This window comes from Balaenoptera ricei, chromosome 3, assembly GCF_028023285.1.
Source record: "Balaenoptera ricei isolate mBalRic1 chromosome 3, mBalRic1.hap2, whole genome shotgun sequence".
Lineage (NCBI taxonomy): Eukaryota > Metazoa > Chordata > Mammalia > Artiodactyla > Balaenopteridae > Balaenoptera > Balaenoptera ricei.
Window position 1 is genome coordinate 61,286,316 of NC_082641.1, and position 18,880 is coordinate 61,305,195.

General features: G+C 45.8%; 1 protein-coding gene across 5 annotated transcripts in view; it reads left to right on the forward strand.

Moving 5' to 3' along the window:
• Window positions 1-18,880, forward strand: part of PDE8B (phosphodiesterase 8B) — a 383,095-nt gene that overhangs the window by 79,516 nt on the left and 284,699 nt on the right. For 2 of the 5 annotated variants that reach the window (XM_059916605.1, XM_059916609.1), the window contains exon 1: window positions 7,226-7,339. The exons of the other annotated variants lie outside the window; for them this stretch is intronic. In XM_059916605.1, the coding sequence (XP_059772588.1) occupies window positions 7,316-7,339 (24 nt within the window). In that variant the 5' untranslated portion in view covers window positions 7,226-7,315. Of the gene's footprint in view, window positions 1-7,225; window positions 7,340-18,880 lie in introns of those variants that run through there. 5 annotated transcript variants of the gene reach the window in all.

Consider the following 18,880-nt stretch of genomic DNA (forward strand, 5'->3'; position numbering starts at 1 on the left):
TTTTTTTTCTTAGCCCCTAGCAACTGAACATAGGGTCCAAGGTCTCAGAAATGTTGTTATGGACCCACACGATGTGTGTTAACACGGATCCACCTGATTTATGAAGGTGGTTGGCTGGTTTCAAAACATGGGCAATTTTGTTACAAATGTGCTTCATTCCCAGAGGTTTTGTTAATCAGTACATTCTTGTCTTTCACTTGAGTATTATGAGTAGGAATGGGAGGAAAAAAATAAGTTGGGGAGGAGGAGCAGAGGGGGAAAAAAGAAATAGAGTGTTGGTCAAAATCTAAGGGGCAAGGATTTGTTTTTAAAGATTTTTTTGATGTGAACCATTTTAAAGTCTTTATTGAATTTGTTACAATATTGTTTCTGTTCTATGTTTTGGTTTTTCCGCCGGAGGCATGTGGGATCTTAGCTCCCCATCCAGGGATTGAACCCGCACCCCTGCATTGGAAGGTGAAGTCTTAACCACTGGACCACCAGGGAAGTCCCTGGATGTCTTAATTTATCTATATTGCCCTCATTTTTCAAGAAAGCCTGCTAGAGTTTGAGAATTTGATTAAAATGCATTTTAATTCTTAGATAAATTTGGAAAATAGAAGTGTTTTTTAAATTTACTTCCTCCTCCTTCCACTTCATTTTTTAACAGAGGATAAAACATCTAGCCCCAGAAAGTTTTGTTGGTTTAAGAGGGTGTGTGTGTGTGTGTGTGTGTGTGTGTGTGTAAGGCTATACTTCATTTTCTACAAGAACACTAGTTCTGTTAGGGAGTAACTCTCTCCATTTGCAGTCTTTCAGGTGTTGAGAATTTTGTTGTCCTTGGCCTGGAAGATGTTAGGCTGGGATGGACCTCTGGCCAGAGGGCAGATTACTTACCTTCTGGCCTTCTACTGAAGTCTCCTTTGTGCAGCCCTCTCTGTTCACCTCCTGAAAGCCTTCGAGGCTAGATCCTTAGCTCCCCTGCTCAGAGCTTCCTCTCGTATCTTTATGTTGATGATGCCCAAATTTTTAGCTCCAACCCCAACATTTCCCATCACCTGCAGACCTGTTTCCTCTTACCGGCTAGACATCTTTCCTGTGTGTTCCCCAGGTACCTCAGACCCCATTGACTCAAAACTGCTCACCAGAGTGCTTGCTTTTGCCCAACCAGTGCCTGTCTTAGTGGGAAATGCCAGCATCCAAGAGTCGCCCACTCACAGCCCATTGGTTTCCAAATTCTATTCTGTGCCTATCCTATTCTGGCATCATTCCTGATGCCAGTGCTGTCTTTCAGGCTCTCCTCCGCTCTTCTGGATGATTATTAGTTGTCTCCCTGCCTCTGTTAGCCTTCTCCAACCCATGCTTGCCTCCACCACCAAATTTATCTTTATAATGTACAAATCTCCATGTTGTGTAGTCCTTGTGCAAAATCTTTCAGAAGTTCTTCATTTTCTAGCTCTTCATATCAGTGGACAAGTTGGTTAAATAGTTTCCTTCTCTTTATGTGGGTTTTCCTCCTATCACATGGGCCACAGCTCCTTCCTCTCTTTGCTGGTATCTCCTCTGCTGAACCTCGAAGGGTTGGCAGGCCCAGCACGCGGTTCTCCGCCCTTTCTGATTACACACCCCGTGGCTTACAGAAGCATCAACACACTGATGACTCCCAAATGTATGGCTCCAGTCCTGACCTTTCTACTGAGCTCCAGACACAGATCCAGCTGCTTCCTTGCCATCTTCACTTGGATGTCTAATAGAGACTCAGACTGAACAAAGCCAAAGCAGGGCTCTTGATTTCTCACCCATTCTTTTCCTGCTCCTTCCTCACCCTTCCCCATCTCAGTAAATGGCACAGCCATCCACCCAGCTGCTCGGGCCAAAAACCTAAGGGGTTTTGCTGTTTCTTCTCTCTCCTCACTCCACTCCCCACATGCACTCCATCATGAGTCCTGTCAGCCTTACATTCAAAACCATGCATCCCCAACCTGATCATTTCTACCGTCTCCGCCGCTTTCTCCCTCGTCATCACCGCCTCCCCCTGGATTGTGGCAACAGCCTCCTGCTGCCCTACGAATCCCTAGCATGGATCCTCCACACAGTGGCCAGAGTGATCTTTGCAAAAAGCCAATTGTATCGTGTTTCTTCTCTGCCTAACACTGTCACCAGGCTTCTTGTTGCACCCGGCCATACCCACACTGGCCTCCTGGAACTTACCAAGCTTGTGCAGCCTTAAGGATTTTGCATTTGCCATTCCCCTCTCTGGGATCCTCTTCCCTCAGATCTTTGCATTCCCAGCTCCTTGGGACAATCCATATGTCAGTACAAACATTCCCTCCCAGAGAAGCCCTCTCTGACCTTCCAAAGTCACTTCTCTCTGTCTCTTTCTATTACAATCATTTGTTTTATTATCTTCAGCTCATACTAAAATGATCTTCTTCTTTCTTTTATTTTTTCATGTTAATTGTCTCTCTTCCCTCCACTAGAATGTAAGCAGTATAGATTCATCTTGTTTCCAATCTGTTTTTTATATATATTGGATATAAGTATCAGTGAGTGGGGGAGGAGTTAGGCTCTCAAACACACTCGAAGGAATACTTGGGCACAGTGGGCTCTCTTCAGATACAAGTGCAAGTTTATGCTTCTGGCCTCCTGCTGAGAAATAATGATGAGAGAGATTTTATTGGTAATGTTAAACTTCCCAGTCCACAATTAATCTTTGCAGACCTGTAACTCCAGGCCACAGGGCTAATGCCCATCCGTGTGACAAGACAGGTTTACTCAAAACTCTCTATACCTCTCTGTCTTTGACTTGAGCCCTCCTGAGGACAGGGATCCAGGTTGGAGAATGTCTGATCTAGAATTCTGTAGGAGGTGTGTTGGGTTTCCTTAGGGTGGCTTTGTTAGTTGGACTGAGATTTCAATATGATTAGGGAAGACTGGATCCTGAATCTACTCACATATTTAGAGTAAGGGAGGCCACAGGTGACACTAAGTGGCCTCTCAAAGTCTGTTGTCAGAAGGTCAGTAATGTTACTGTGTATTCCTTTGGTTCGGGATAGGGATGGTGGTAATGGGATAATGCTATACCAAATGGATGGAAGAATTACAAGAGGAGTTTAATGCACATATTACCATAGAAGGTAAACCATAGACTTAATTTCTCCAGAAATTGCCAAATGCTGGTAGCACTTGAAGGTACTGGTCTTTCATATTGCGGCAATCATGTTAGTACCAGCTTGTCAGCACTGTCAACATCTTCAGTCTTCAAAGAATGACCAGTGATATGTTCAGAGGAGCCTAAATGGTGCACCCCATTTGTTTTAACCTCATCAGTGGAACCAAAGTCTTATTATCGATACATAACTGCTGCTCTTCCATCCCTGAGTGGTCAGGCTGCTTCTTCTTTTTTTCTTTTTAAATAACTTTATTTATTTATTTATTTTTGGCTGCGTTGGGTCTTCATTGCTGTGTGTGGGCTTTCTCTAGTTGCGGCAAGTGGGGTCTGCTCTTCGTTGTGGTGCGCGGGCGTCTCATTGTGGTGGCTTCTCTTGTTGCAGAGCACAGGCTCTAGGCGCTGGGGCATCAGTAGTTGTGGCACACAGACTAAGTAGTTGTGGCTCGCGGGCTCTAGAGCGCAGGCTCAGTAGTTGTGGCGCATGGGCTTAGTTGCTTCGCGGCATGTGGGATCTTCCCGGACCAGGGATTGAACCCGTGTCCCCTGCATTCGCAGGTGGATTCTTAACCACTGCACCACCAGGGAAGTCCTGGTCAGGCTTCTATTTATTCCCTATGAGAAAACAGCTCCCCCTCGCCACCACCCCGTGTATCTCTGCTTGTTGGGTTATGGACCTGAAACAGGTAGATTCCAGTACAGGTCAGGTGCCACCAAAAGCCAACAGCCAACAACCAACCAGGAGCTGCCTTACTCCCTCTCATATTCCAAACAGCTAGACACATAGGGCCATAGGCAAAGCTGTGGAATGGGTGGAAGTTGGTTTTTGCTGCCCATTTCCTTTTACCCCAGAAATGTTTACTCTTCCTAAGTAAGCATTGTGTTAAGTTGCCCTTCAAAGAAGAGAGCATCAGATACACAGTACACAGTCTTATGAAGGTTTTAAAGGCACAAAGAGTTGCCACAGATAGAAATATTTACAGTTTTAAATTTTAGGATAGAGCAATGCTGAACCAATTAGGACCAAAACAACAACAACAACAACAACAAAAAACCACTCCGAGGAAATTATAAGCCATGTAAAATCTGGGTGGAGGAGACATTATGGGCATGAGCAGGGCGTGGGCTGGACTCTAGCCCCTCTGAGTTAAATCCTCCCATGTTGGCTAAGGCTACTTACCTGGCTTAGTCCAGGGAGAGACATGGGCACTGTTTCACTCCTGGCAATAGGGGTGCAAAGGGAGGGACAGGCCAGTGACACTACAGTGGAAGAGGTGGCTGGTTGGTTCAGAGAGCAACGGAGAAGGAGGGAAGCCAGATGGCTGTGGATTGAATTGGGAGAGTTGTTAGTGGCATTAACCACCAGGAATCAGATTTGGTAGGGAGGTGATGCTTCCTGGTTCAGAAACTCTCATTGTGAAATGTTGGTGGGACTCTCGTAGAGATGTCCAGTAAGCAACAGGAAGTGTGAGAACAGTGCTTCATTATGTTGTTGTAGACTTTCCAGCCACTCCCCCACTAGACTGGGAACTCTGTGCTTTGGGTTCTTTTCCCTTTGTTCTCTCCCTTCTTGGTTTCCTTCCCTTCGCTTTAGTTCCCTTTCCTTCTCCTTCCTTCTTTCTTTCCCTTTTCTCCTTCCCTCTCTCCTCTCTTTAAAAATCATGCATCACTCCGTAATCCCCTTCAAGGTGCACAACAGGGTTAAGTGTTGGGCTCGATTTTGCTGTATTATAGCAGGGATGGAATAGAAAGCTTTTAAACAGTAGGCATCCAAAGACACTGAGAAGCTAACAAATAAACTCAGACCCTCAGAACTCTGGCTAATAGTCTTGAGACACCGTCTGTTTTTAGGCAGTATCTCGGGAACAGTAGACAACCTGCTGGTTGCCACAGGCATGTACTGTGCACAGCTAGCCTCCTAGTACTTCTTGAGCAGCTCTTCTGGAAAATCCCCGCACTTCCAGGAGTGAATAATATGGCTTTTGTTTTTCTTTTATAGATAATGAGAAAAGGGATTCAGAGGATTTGGTGTTATTATTGTTTTTCTCATTTTCCTTTTCCTTTACTTTCTGAAAATATTTGTACTTTTTCTTGGGTTGACTTACCCCGAGTTCTTCAAACTGTCCTTTTACCTGCTGGGTTATTTTCAGACTTTCTTAAAGTTGTGTTGCTTTACCCCCCAAGTCTCAACCTGAACTTGATCTTTCACCTTCTGATGTCTCTGCTGTTCTGCTTTTCCTTGTCTATACAGGGCCTTAAAAGGCTATGATTGTGAAATAATGATAGATTATGCTTCTGATTTCAGTGACCTTAACCCTTCTACCTAATCTTCTTTGCCTTACTTTTCCGTCTGTGGAAGGAGGAAGTGTATGAGTTTTGCTGTTGTACATAACACATTACCACAAATTTAGTGGCTTAAACACACACATAAATTATCTCACAGTTTCTGTGGGTCAGCAGTTGAGCATGGATATACAGGTCCTCTGTGTTAGCTGGGGCTACAGTCTCATCTCAAGGCTCAACTAGGGAAGGGTTCAGTTTTGGGCTCTCCTGGTTGTTGGCAGGACTTAGTTCTTTTCAGTTTGTTGGACTAAGGGCCTCAGTTTCTTATTGGCTCTAGGCCAGAGGCCCCTTCGGTTCCTTGCCACAAAGGGTCTCGCCAACATGGCTGTTTGCTCCATCAAAACCAGCAAGAGAGAGCGTTTCCTAGCGAGACTGTGTACCATAATCACTGAAGTGACATCCCCATCACCTTTACCGTACTTTATGGATAGGAAGCAAGTCACAGGTTCCCTGACACTCAGGGGGAGGGGAGTCCACAAAGGCGTGAACGCCCGGAGGTAGGGATAACTGGAGGCCATCTTAGAGTCTGTTCACACAGAGAGGAGTGCCGTTGAGGGAAAAGGCTTTGAGCTCCTTAGAAAAAGACAATAGAGGCTATATTCATACTGCTCTCATGCCTTATGGTTGACCTTTATAGATTATGGCTAACACTAAAATAATAATGTTTTTCCTTGTCTCTCTCCGTGTCCTATGCACTAGGTTTTACTTCTAAAAATGACTTGTTTTCCTTTTCTGCCATTAGAAATCGCATCAGCCTCTCTGGATGAGAAAGTCAGCCGGAAAAGATTGCTGTTGTTGATCTTGGTTTTGGCTGAACTGACTCAGCCCTGTGGGCAGTTGAGAGAGGAAAGGCCTTTGTAAATGCTCCCTAGGTCTTTGTTAGAAATCCGTCCCCCTAGAGGAGCCAGGTATGGGGCAGGTGTGATAATAACCACAGCTGGATGCCAGGCTTATTCACAGCTGAAGGATTTAATTGGGCCCGATTCATTACTTTTTCAAAGTGCCTGAAAGCTTAATAGTATCTGCCCAGGCCTTTGAGTCCAGCTCCCAAAATACATTGGGAGGGGCGCTAAGGGTAGCAGTGCCTTTGGCTTGATCCACGTTTGACTCGCGTTGGCAAATTGTCCGCACGATTAAGGCTGAGGGACAACACCCCCTCACCAGCCTATCCCGCCCCGCAACAGACACATAATCAGGTGTCCTTTACAAATTCATTTGAATACAAAAGTCCTCCTTTAACTTTGAGGAAGAACGATCTCTATCTATCTATCTATCTATCTATCTATCTATCTATCTATCTATCATCTATGACTAATGTCTCTGACATTAGAATCTCTTTAAAATGATAGTGTATACGAATTTGAGTTGAGGAATGAGGCAAATCTGATCCTTCAGTGTTTTCTTGGGGGTAGAGGCGCACGGAGAAGAGAGTGGAAAGGATGGGCATGGTGAGGAGAAAGCTCCGTGTCCAGATTCCGAGTCCCAAGAAACCAGACTGGGCAGAGCAGGCGAGACTCGACTTCCCTCGAGGGGCGGGAGAGGCGCTGCGGGGATCGGAATAGCTAAAGGCGGGGGCGGGGGGGGGTGCGCTAAGCGGGCTCAAAGTCGGGGCTCACACCCTGGGAGGGGCGCTAGGACCCAGGCACTCGCTGGCTCGGGACGCGCCTGGGGAGTGAAGGCGCAAAGAGGCTCAGGCTCGCGGCCAGAGTCCCTCGGAACGACCAGCCCCTCGACTCGGGGTGCGGTCGCCCTGTGCCCTCTGTGCGGGCCTGCGGCGCGGGCCAAGGGCACCGCCGGGGCGCCCAGCAGCCGCCCGCCGCCGGCATGGACCCGCCGAGTGCGCGCCAGGTGAGCCCGGCGCGTGGGGTCCGCATGTCCCGCGCGCCGCCCCCTCCCACCCCCGCGCCCAGAGCTGTCCTCACACCTCTTTAGGACACCCCGCAGCCAGGGAGAGGCTCCCCCCACCCCCGGTCTCTCCGTGTCCTGGTGCCCAACTCCCTTCTTCCTTCCCAGGAGGGGAGCACCTCGAGTGTCTGCTGTGACCGCCCGGTTTATAATTCCGAATAATACCAGTCGCCCACCAACAGCGCGGTCGGCATATGTGTGGCGCTTTCCCTGGCACTAGCCGACCTGCTGCTACGTCGGGCCAGCTGCACTGACTCCTGTTGCGCCCCGAGTTTCCCACGCGGTCTCCGCGCGATCGCGGTGCCCCTGCCTTCCTCCGCCCTTGCCGTGGCTGCGGAGCTGCCTCCCCTCCCGGAGAGCGAACCGCCCACCGCCCCAGCCCTCTGGCGTGGGTGGAGGGCAGGACGCTTCGGCGCCCGGGACTCCGCGATCCGGGGGACCCACTCCCACCCGCGCGCGCACCTCCCCAGACCGCGCTCGCGGGGCACCCAGACGGAGCGTGAGGTTTATACCACTCGCCTCCGGTGGGGGAGATGGAATGTGGGTGCAGAGAAGGGGCTCACGCTGTGGGGCGTAGGGAAGTGCGGGTGAGAAAGGTCTTCCGTGCAGGAGAGGCGTTTCGGCCAAGGCGGAAGCTGCGCAGGAGAGCTGCCTCTCTGAACTTGGGGGTGACCTGGTGGGCATCCGAGTGTCACCTGAAGCGCACTCAGTTACCAGGATCAAGTAGACGCGGTCCCTGGACTGTTGCGGGAGGGGAGGCTTGCACCCGCATTTACAAAGGCTTGCCGAGAGGTCTTCAGCCTTCAGAAGGCGCTCTGTACCCTCAAGACTAGCCGTGCCCAACCATTCTGCTTCCGGCTCAATCTGATACCAGTTTACCGTCTCCAGGTTGCCAAAACCAGAAAAAAGTCGCTGACGAGTTGCTATGGGCGAGCTTCGAGTTGCTAGGGCTGCAAGACCACCGCGGTTGGGTGGTGGCTTTGGCCCCCCGCAACCTTTGCGGGCCGCCAGTCGGGGCACTGGGGGGCGTGCCTGCTCTGATAATCACAGACGCGTGTGTCAGAACCTGAAGTTGAACGCGTAGTGCTAACCTAGAAGAGAAACTTCCTCTAAACTGTGTGTTGGGAGACAATCAGCAAGAACATTTACACAGGGCCCGTGGGGGTAGATGAGGGGCAGAGGACCCGCCCTCTAGGATTTTATGATCTCCTGGTTAGCATCGCCAGTTCTAACTGACTGCCCCTCTGACCCTGAATGAACTGTTTTAACTTTGCTCGGTTTTCCAAGAAGCAAAAACGGAAGAATGATAATTTACCAGCAGGGGAAGGAGCATCTCTATTGGAAAGCTACTACCTGGGTTCCAGCCCTACCTGTACCACTGACCAGCTGTGAAACTTTGGGCAAGACACACAACCTGTCTGCGCCTCAGCTGGCACAAAAAGCTCGAAAAGACCCTTTACTTCTGGGAGCTTCTGTAACAGTAATTTGCCAAGCTTACATAGCCTTCCCATGCTCAGTGGTTCTTTGGAGTCTAAATTGCGCTTGGTTCCACAGAGCGTCCATGGACCAAAGAAATACTAGATCAGAATCAGAATGTGGGTGAACTGTATTTTAATTCCAGTCTGTGTATAGGGCTGCACGAATCTTTCAGGTTTAAGGTCTGTGGAAATAAGCCTGACTGGTTCAGTTAATACTTAGAATGCCCCGGGAAGAACCTCAAACAGAAAGTCCTGTTTTAAGTTAGAGTATGGTTACATAAAAGGTTCCTTCCGTGCATTTGAAAGACCTGTGCCATAGCCACCCTGTTACCTAAATGAGTAGAGGAGAAGGCCCAAACTGATCCCTCAACAGAAGAGGGCTGGGTACACTGCATACTTCGTGGAGGCATCTTGGGTTATACCTGATAAACAATTTATTTACCTGGAAATGACTCTGTTAATATTAACTTCTCAGAAAAGCAGTTTATCAGTTTAGTAATGAAATAATGAAATTGTCTTTAGAGGCCACATTAAGTATCGGAATGCCTAATATTGCTAGAGTTTATTGGGGTAAGCGCTGCTTTAAAAAGCACTGCCTTTTTATTTAATTGCAGGCAGGGAAATAAGCAGGATGATTATTATGTTTTCTTACAAGATAATTTTTTAAAGGAGATTAAAAAAGCAGAGTAAATACAATACGAACTAAAGAAACCTTGTTTCTTCAGGTTCCAGAGATGAATAACGTCATCATTACCATAATGGTGCATATCTATTAAGCACTTACTATCTGCCAAGCATTGTTCTAAGCACTTTATGTACCTAGTCTCACGAAATCCTATCAACAACTTCTGAAGGAAGTGCTATAATTTCTTTCAGCCTTACTGGCGGGGGAACTGAAGCTTCTTGCCCGAGATCACCCAGCTGGTAGGCGGTAGAACGGACCAGCTCCTTGAGTTCATTGCGATAATTCAAATGATATGCAAGATGGAGGAGGTGGGGAGGGTCAAAAGTGCCTTCTGAGTGTTGGGTACTTTATACCCCTCAGTGCATGGATATTAATACATCTTTTGTGAGTTGTATTTTTATTTTCTTTTTCTAGGTATCCTTTCTTGCTTTTAATATGATTTGGGCATCTTTTAACATAAGCAAAGAGAGTGACCTCTTTCTTTTTAACTATGGTACATAGATTTTTTTTTTAATTACTACTCTTACTTTAATTAATTAATTAATTAATTTATTGGCTGCATTTGTGTCTTCGTTGCTGCACACAGGCTTTCTCTAGGTGAGGCAAGCGGGGGATACTCTTTGTTGCTGTGCGTGGGCTTCTCCTTGCAGTGGCTTCTCTTGTTGTGGAGCACAGGCTCTAGGTGCATGGCCTTCAGTAGTTGCAGCATGTGGGCTCAGTAGTTGCGGCATGCAGGCCCTAGAGCACAGGCTCAGTAGTTGTAGTGCACGGGCTTAGTTGCTCCACAGCATGTGGGATCTTCCTGGTACAGGGATCGGCCCGTGACCCCTGCATTGGCAGGCGGATTCTTAACCACTGCGCCACCAGGGAAGTCCCCGGTACATAGATTTGAGTGCAGATGGATGAACCATCATTGATTTAACCAATTCCCCACGAGTAAGCATTTGGATTCTTTCTAAATTTTCACATCACAGATGGGCCTGGCATTGTGGGTCTTCTTATCTATATATTTCTGCACACCTATTCAGATGTTTCTGGTAGATCAATTCCTAGGGGTGGAATTGTTATGTGAAAGAGCATGGTTACTATTTGATATGTACTTTTTAATAGATACTGCTACTTGCCTTCACAAAAGGAAATGTAATTTCTGGTTTGGGGTCCAGTTCTTCTGCTAACACGTTTTTGGGCTTTTGATAAATCAGTGCATCTGAATGGGTCTCATGTCTATCATTTATAAACTAGGGGTGGTAGTACTTGTTGGTTCCAAGGTCTTTTCTGCAAATATGTATAATTAGAAGATGAACAAATAAAATTGTCCATATTTGACCATTTTTTTACCTACACAAACAGAAGTTTAATATGGGTTCACCTAATGACACATGAACTCCTAAAATACCCATTTTTGGTACCCCAGGTTTCTGAGATTGATTTGTATGTGGCCTTATCTCACATACAAATCTGTGTCCTGCTCTCTTTTTATAAAGGTACCAGTTGTACTGGATTAGGACCTATCCTAATGACCTCATTTAATGTTAATTATCTTTTAAAAGGCCTTCTCTGCAAATACTGTTACACTCAGAGGTAGTAGGGGCTAGGACTTCAGCCTGTGAATTTGGGGGGACACAATTCAGCCCATAATACACTGTCTCTGTCAGGTGGCACATACTGAGGTGTAGGCACCCTGTTTTTATTTGAGGGCAATATGTTTCTGAAGCTACATCATGGAATCCTCTCTCTCTTCCTATTGCATGTCCCCCATTGCCTAAAAAATAGTGTTGTTTTTTTAATTCCCTGGGTGTTCTTTAAAGGGGCTCAATATTACTACTTGTATCAAGTAACCTTTCGTCAGTGACAGTGAATCTCATGTGAGACAGGGTGACTGTAGGTGAGAGGTGGTAAGCATGGTGGTTAAGAGCCTGCGTCCCGAAGCAGGCTGCCTGACTTCTAATCCCAGCTCCATCACTCACCAGCAGAATTTCCTCATCTGTAAAATGGGAAGAGTAATACTTACCTCGCTGGGTTATTGTGCCAATTAAATGAGATGAGGTATGTAAAGTGCTTGGCATATACTAGGGGAGTCAAAAATGGTTGACTATTATTATTTTTGCAACTTCAGAGGCTCACGGAGCCTTTCAGGCTCAGTGTGCCCTGCCCCAGGCTGCACCCCAGAGGCACAGACAACCCAGAGGCTCTGTTCCTGGAGCTCCCAGGGCTTCCATGTGTGCCCTAGTATGACAGTCATTGCATGACCATTGTCAGAATCCAACAGCTCACACACATTAAAGTCATAGGCTCATAATTCGATTTGAAAGCTGAAAAGGAGCACAAGAGATATTCCCTTAAATAGCTCATTAAAATGATCATCCCCATTTCAGTTGTGGCAACCAGGGTTGGCAATTAAAATGATATGTAAAAGCAGCATTTCAGTTTTTCTAAGATGTACCCTTGCCAATTTTAATGCCCCTGGAATCGGGGTGTGTTTTGCAGTCAATGGCACGTGAGAGGTAGGAACGTTTTCCCATTAACCTGCCTGGGAAGATGACCGCAGACTTACCTTCTCACAGCAACTTTTCCTTGGAAACATAAGGGGTTAAGATAAGTGTAGATTGCTCTATACCTCGGGTGGATTATCTGTCTTGATTATTGTGAAACTCTAGATACCTGGGACTGCCCTGGGACTGGGAGAACTTGGAGCGGTCACGTGGCCTTAGGCCTGCAGGACTAGAGCAATATAGAGGCCAACAGGAAACCAAGGTTGTGGCTTCTTTGGGGCAGGGTGAGCCATACACATCATCCCTAGGAACTGTGTTCATCCCCACTGTGGTAGAGGGAGGCCAAGACTCTGCATCGGGAGTAGTTGCTGGCCTTCCTATGAGACAGCAGATACATACTGTGTTTCCCATCCTTTTTCCTGCTGTGAAGCTAAGGAAGGGCAGTGCTAGATTAAAGTCAAGTGTGTTGTGAATTGATTACCCATCTGGATCTGTGACTACTGCTGGTGGGGCAGCACCTCATCAATTGCTGTTGGCCTGGCAGTGATTGTGATGTATTTGTCATTGCCTGTGAATTCATCTACTGAGTTTTAGCTTCTGATGTTTTCAACTTTTCAATGAGAGAGGTACATTGTTGGTAATACATGTCTTGAGTTTAGTCGCTGATTAAGATGACTTCAAAAAAGTTACACTGTGATTTGGCACTGAAACAAAAAGTTATTGTTTACATGGTTACAAAGAGAGTCAAGGAAATAGAGCATGGGGTATAAATTTGATATTGATAAAGCAAATATTTGTCATTGGAGGAATGACGCAATTTCAGTTCTGTTTTCTTTGTGTTTTTTTTTTTTTTTTTTTTGCAAAGTAGCAGCCAAATACTTTTAATAAAGAAAAGATACCCACAAGTACATAGAGCTAGATTTATGTTCTATTATTGAGATATGTGCAAAAGGATTACCTATCACGTCAAGTGACTAAACTGAAGGCAGGAGAAATTGTCTAATCCCTCAGTATAGATGAAAAAATTCAAGGCTGTGAGAGGCTAGTGAGGCCAATTCTTGTATCTTACACGATTGTCGTTATGCCATTATGTCATAGTTTAATGGGCAGCATTTTTTTTTTCTTGATGGTACATCAAGCGATGGTGTTTTGTACAATCAGTGGTATCTTAGATTTGATGGAATATGGCAAAAGTGGTAAAGAGGGGTCTGGAACATAGGTCTCCTGCCTCCCAAGCAGTTTAATTTCCCCTGCACACACATTCCCTGACCAAGGTATTGTCTGACCCCAGCTTCCAGATTGGTGACAGAGTCACTTGCATGACCCTGAGAGTGAGGAGCCTAGGCTGCAAAATTTAAGGAGGTCTTCAAGGGCAGGGCCAGCATCTGAGAGTGAGTGCCTCCTTAAAATTGCAGTCTAGCTGCCTTGCCCTAGTCCCAGCCCCGGTTTTGATCTTTGAAAGGGATTTCAAAGTTTTCCCTAGATGATTAGGAAAATTAAATGGAAGTATAAATGGATGAAAAGGCAATCATCTAAAACACATGGCCAGCCAATATCCTGCATTGCAAATATGAGTGCTCCTGAGTGAGATCTATGGAGAGAATTACCAAGAGTGTTTGGGACGTTGCTAAGAAGGTGACCTCATAAATGCATTAACACTGCATGAGTTCTTTACCCTTGTACATGTGTTAGGAGGCCATGGCTGATTAAATAATAGGAAAACAAATGATTTTTCTAAGTTCCTAGGATCTTTTTTTCTAGTTCCGTTTAGCATTTTTAAAAGGAAAATTCAAGGCCATTTTCCTTGCAAAGGAATGGAATGTGAAGAGGAAAATTCAATTCCTCATCAAGTCTCCTCTATTTTGAAAACTGCACAAAGATCTTCTTAGTAACCCAAGAGTGCTTTAGAAGGCTGGGGGAGTTCTAGATCCTGTCCTGGCTGGTGGTGGTGATATGAGGAAGACTAAGATAAATAACATCGACAAAGCATTTACTATGAGCCTCTTTGTCAAACAACCTATTGAATGGCATATGTGCCTGAAGAGCATCGTTTTGCAATACGCATTTTTATGTCTCCAAGAGGAAAAACTCAGTTTTATCTCAGAATGGCATTTTCCGAGGGACAGTGGCCACTGAGGTATTTTCACCATCTGTCTTTTGTTGAGCAGGTTTTTCTGTTTAAGGAAGGGCATTTCAGATCTTTTAATGCGGCAGGCACGGAAGTTCTCAACATGCTGTCACTCACATTGTGGGAATCCATTCTGTTGGAAGGGCCATAGCTCCCCCATTGATCTCTGTAATAGCAGAAAATATGCCACAGCTGCTGGGATTGCACAAGAGAGGAAAACAAGCAGGAACATGGGAGAGGAGAGTGGAAGGAGGAGAGGGGAAGGCGTCTGGAGGAAGGGAAAAGCACTGTGTCCCAACCCTTTTGCATCACGGCACACAGAGGACAATGACGATGTTGTCTGGGATGCTGGAGGTGGTGGACAAGCCTCTGTCTGCTCCAGGCCATGCGTGGGTGGCCTGAGGGCCGAGAGAACCAGTCTCTTGTCAGGCTGTTCCAGTTCGGTCAGTCCATCTGAGAAAGCCCTGGTGGAAAGTGTAGCCCTCAGGAGGAGGGAGGGAGGGAGCCCAGGGGCCACTGGATTATCCTACCCACCTGCCTCAAACACCGGATGGCCTCTTGCCTCGGCCCACATGTAGCTGACATTCTTATTTCATCCCGAAGCCGTGCCTCATATGCTCGTCTGCAGGATTTTTCTCAGTTTCTGTCTGAGCGAGATCTGGAGGCCAGGGAGAGCTGTGGGTGGCAGAGGAGGATGAAGGCAGCCGAGGATGGTAGCTTCTCTCCTCTGACTTCTATTCTATAAAAGGAGCAGGTTTCCACTGTCCACGCGACAAGTTATTACTGAGCATCCCGCATGTGCCAGACAAAGTTTCTCTCCCTTGGTGCTTACCTTCTGGTGTGGGGAGTTGGTAAAGAACGAGAGAGCGAATCAAGAGAAAGCAAACAAGTCAGAGAGCAGTATGTGCTAGGGAGAAAGAGCACCAGGGTGAAGATAAAGCCGGAAAGTACTCCCTAAGGTGGGGTGGGGAATGTTGGTTTATTCACTAGGGAGGTCAGAGGAGGCCTCCCTGGAAAGGTAACATTTGAACCGAGACCCGAAGGAAATGGGGAGCGAGCCGCGGGGATAGTTAGGAAACGTGTTCCAAGCAGGAGAAATAGCAGGTGCAAAGGCCCTGAGGGAGCACCACATGTTCAAGGTACAGCAAGGAGGCCAGTGTGGCAGGTAGAAGCTGAGGTCAGAGAGGTCGCAGAGGGTCAGGCCGCTGAGGACCTTGTCCTCTGCTGTAAAGACTCTGAGCCAGATGGGAGTGATGGAGCCTGACTTAAGCTGTAGGAGGATCATGCTGGCTGCTGTATTGAGAATAGGCTGAGGGGAGCCAGGGTGAAGCCTTGGTCCAAATAAAGGTCCACCTCCACCTGGAAGCCTTTCCTCATAACCAACCTTTGAGGGCCCCTAAGATAGTTTTAAAGGAGAAAAGTGGATCATAGTTTGTTAGCTGAAAAATATCGCTCTAAATAAATGAACCTAATCAGTGGACAGATGAGAACTGATGGAATCATTGGTTGCAGAAATGTATCTGATAACTGGGATGGTAGAGAGAAAAAGAGAAGCCCACCATCCATGGATTTGGTGCCATTGCCAAGTGAGGCACAACCAAAAGCCAAGAGAAAGCAACTCTTTCACTGATACATGACTTGACACACACCTGGGTGTGACAGAGGTGCTCTTGTGAGCTTCCTTTCACTTGGTCCCAATGATATCAGTCGTTCCAATGACTGCTTTCACAGGTCTGAAAATCCCACCATCACTTTGGGTCTAACATATGCATCAGCTGTCTGATCTGTTGGCCAAGGCCTTCTACAGAATTAAAACAACTGCTGGCCTCTCAACACATATTCCAGAAAAACTTCAATCAGCTAAAGGCAAAATAGGCTCAAGAATAACATGATTAGTAAGGAATGGTGAGTTTATTTTCTTGTGCTTGATACTCAGGTATATTGCTCATACCATAGGCTGAGTGGTTTAAACAACAGATGTTTATTTTCTCACAACTCTGAAGACTAGAAGTCCAAGACCAAGGTGCCATCAGGGTTAGTTTCTGGGAGGCTTCTCTCCATGGCTTTTAGATGGCTGCCTTCTTCCTGTGTCTTTTTTTTAAAAATTTATTGAGTTAATTTATTTATTTATTTTTTTTATTTTTTATTTTTTTTAATAAATTTATGTATTTATGTATTTATTTATTTTTGGCTGTGTTGGGTCTTCGTTTCTGTGCGAGGGCCTTCTCTAGTTGCGGCAAGTGGGGGACACTCCTCATCGCGGTGCGCGGGCCTCTCACTCTCGCGGCCTCTCCCGTTGCGGAGCACAGGCTCCAGACGCGCAGGCTCAGCAGTTGTGGCTCACAGGCCCAGCCGCTCCGCGGCATGTGGGATCCTCCCAGACCAGGGCTCGAACCCGCGCCCCCTGCATTGGCAGGCAGATTCTCAGCCACTGCGCCACCAGGGAAGCCCGAGTTAATTTATTTTTTAATTTTTTTCTGCGTTGGGTCTTTGTTGCTGTGCACGGGCTTTCTCTAGTTACAGTGCTTCTCATTGCGGTGGCTTCTCTTGTTGTGGAGCACAGGCTCTAGGTGCACAAGCTTCAGTAGTTATGGCTCACATGTTCTAGAGCGCAGGCTCAGTAGTTGTGGCTCATGGACTTAGTTGCTCCACAGCATGTGGGATCTTGCCGGACCAGGGCTTGAACCTGTGTCCCCTGCATTGGCAGGCAGATTCTTAACCACTGTGCCACCAGGGAAGCCCTTGCTATGTCTTTATAGGGCCTTTTTTCTGTGTACTCATGGAGAGCTCCATGGTGTCTCTTCTTCTTCTAAGGGCACCAGTCCTATCAGATTAGGGCCCCACCCTTATAACCTCATTAATCTTAATTACCTCCTTAAAAGCCCTATCTCCAAGTATAGTCATTGAGGGTTAAGACCTCAACCTTTGAATTTTGGGGGGCACACTTCAGTCTATAACATCAGGCAAATGTTGCAAGTTTAAAAAAAAAAAATATATACCTTTGAAGTGTACAGTTTGCTGGTTGGGGCAAAGTATGCAATCACAGAATATGTCCATGAATCATTACCGTGGTCTAGATATAGAACAGTTCTGTCATTCCCTCCCTTGTGCTCCTGCCCAGTCAGTTCTCAACCCCACCATAGACCTCAAGTAGTCACTTGTCTTCTTTTTATTCCAATAGACTAGATTTATCTTTTTTAGAATTTAATATCAAGAAAATCATACATGAGCCTTTTGTGTCTGTCTTCTTTCACCCAGTGTAATGATTTTGAGATTCGTCCATATTACTGTGTATATCAATTAGTTTGTCACATTTTATCATTGAGTTGTATTCTGTTTTATGGATGTACTACAATTTATTTACTCACCTGGTAATGAACATTTGGGTTATTTCCAGTTTCAGGCTATTATTTTAAGCACTGCTCTAGACAAGCCTCTGGGCATATATTTTCATTTCTCTTGGGTGAGTGCCTAGAATTGAAATCTCATGGTTGTAAGGTAAGTGTATGTTTAATAAGAAACTGTCAGACTGTTTACATTCCCAGCAGCAATGTATGAGAGTTCCAGTTGTTCCACATCCTTGTTGTCACTTGGTATTGTCAGCCTCTTTCATTTATAGCCATTTTGGAGGATGTATAGTGATATCTCATTGTGGCTTTATTTGCATTTCACTAATGACTAATAATGATGCTGAGCATTTTTTTTCATGTGCTTACTGGCTATTTTAATGTCTTGTATTGTGAAGTGTCTGTTCCAAACTTTTTGCCCAATTTTTAATTGAGTTGTCTTTTGGTTATTGATTGTAAGAATTCTTTATATATTCTGGATACATCTTTGAATATATATTTCTTCCAGTCTGTGGCTTGCCTTTTTATTTTCTTAAAATTATCTTCAAAGGAGCACACTTTCACACTTTTGTTGAATTCCAGTTTATCCAGTTTTTTTTCTTTTATGGGTTATGCATTTTACATTCTTTCTAAGTAATCTTTGCCTCCCTCAAGTTCGTAAAGATTTTCTCCCGTGTTTAGTTTTAGCTTCTTTAGTTCTATGATCTATTTCTAGTAAATATTTGTGTTCGGTGTAAGGTAAGGGATGAGGGTTGCTTGTTTGCGTTTTTTTTTTTTTTAATTAATTAATTAATGTTTATTTATTTATTTATGGCTGCGTTAGGTCTTCCTTTCTGTGCGAGGGCTTTCTCCAGTTGCGGCGAGCGGGGGCCACTCTTCATCGCGGTGCGTGGGCCTCTCACTATCGCGGCCTCTCTTGTTGCGGAGCACAAGCTCCAGATGCGCAGGCTCAGTAATTGTGGCTCACGGGCTTAGTTGCTCCGCGGCATGTGGGATCTTCCCAGACCAGGGCTCGAACCCGCCTCCCCTGCACTGGCAGGCAGACTCTCAACCACTGCGCCACCAGGGAAGCCCTGCGTTTTGTTTTTGTATATGGATATCCAGTCATTCCACCACCATTTGTTGAAAAGGTTGTATTTTCTCCATTGAAGTATCTTGGCACTTTCATTGCAAATTAATTGACTCTCATAACCTGAGTCTGTATGTGGACACTATCCTTATGACAATACCACTCTGTCTTAATTACTATAGCTTTATATTAAATCTCAAAATCAAGTATTGTTTATCTTCCAACTTTGTTCTTTTTCAGAATTCATTTGGCTATTCTGGGTCTTTTGCATTTCTACACAAATTT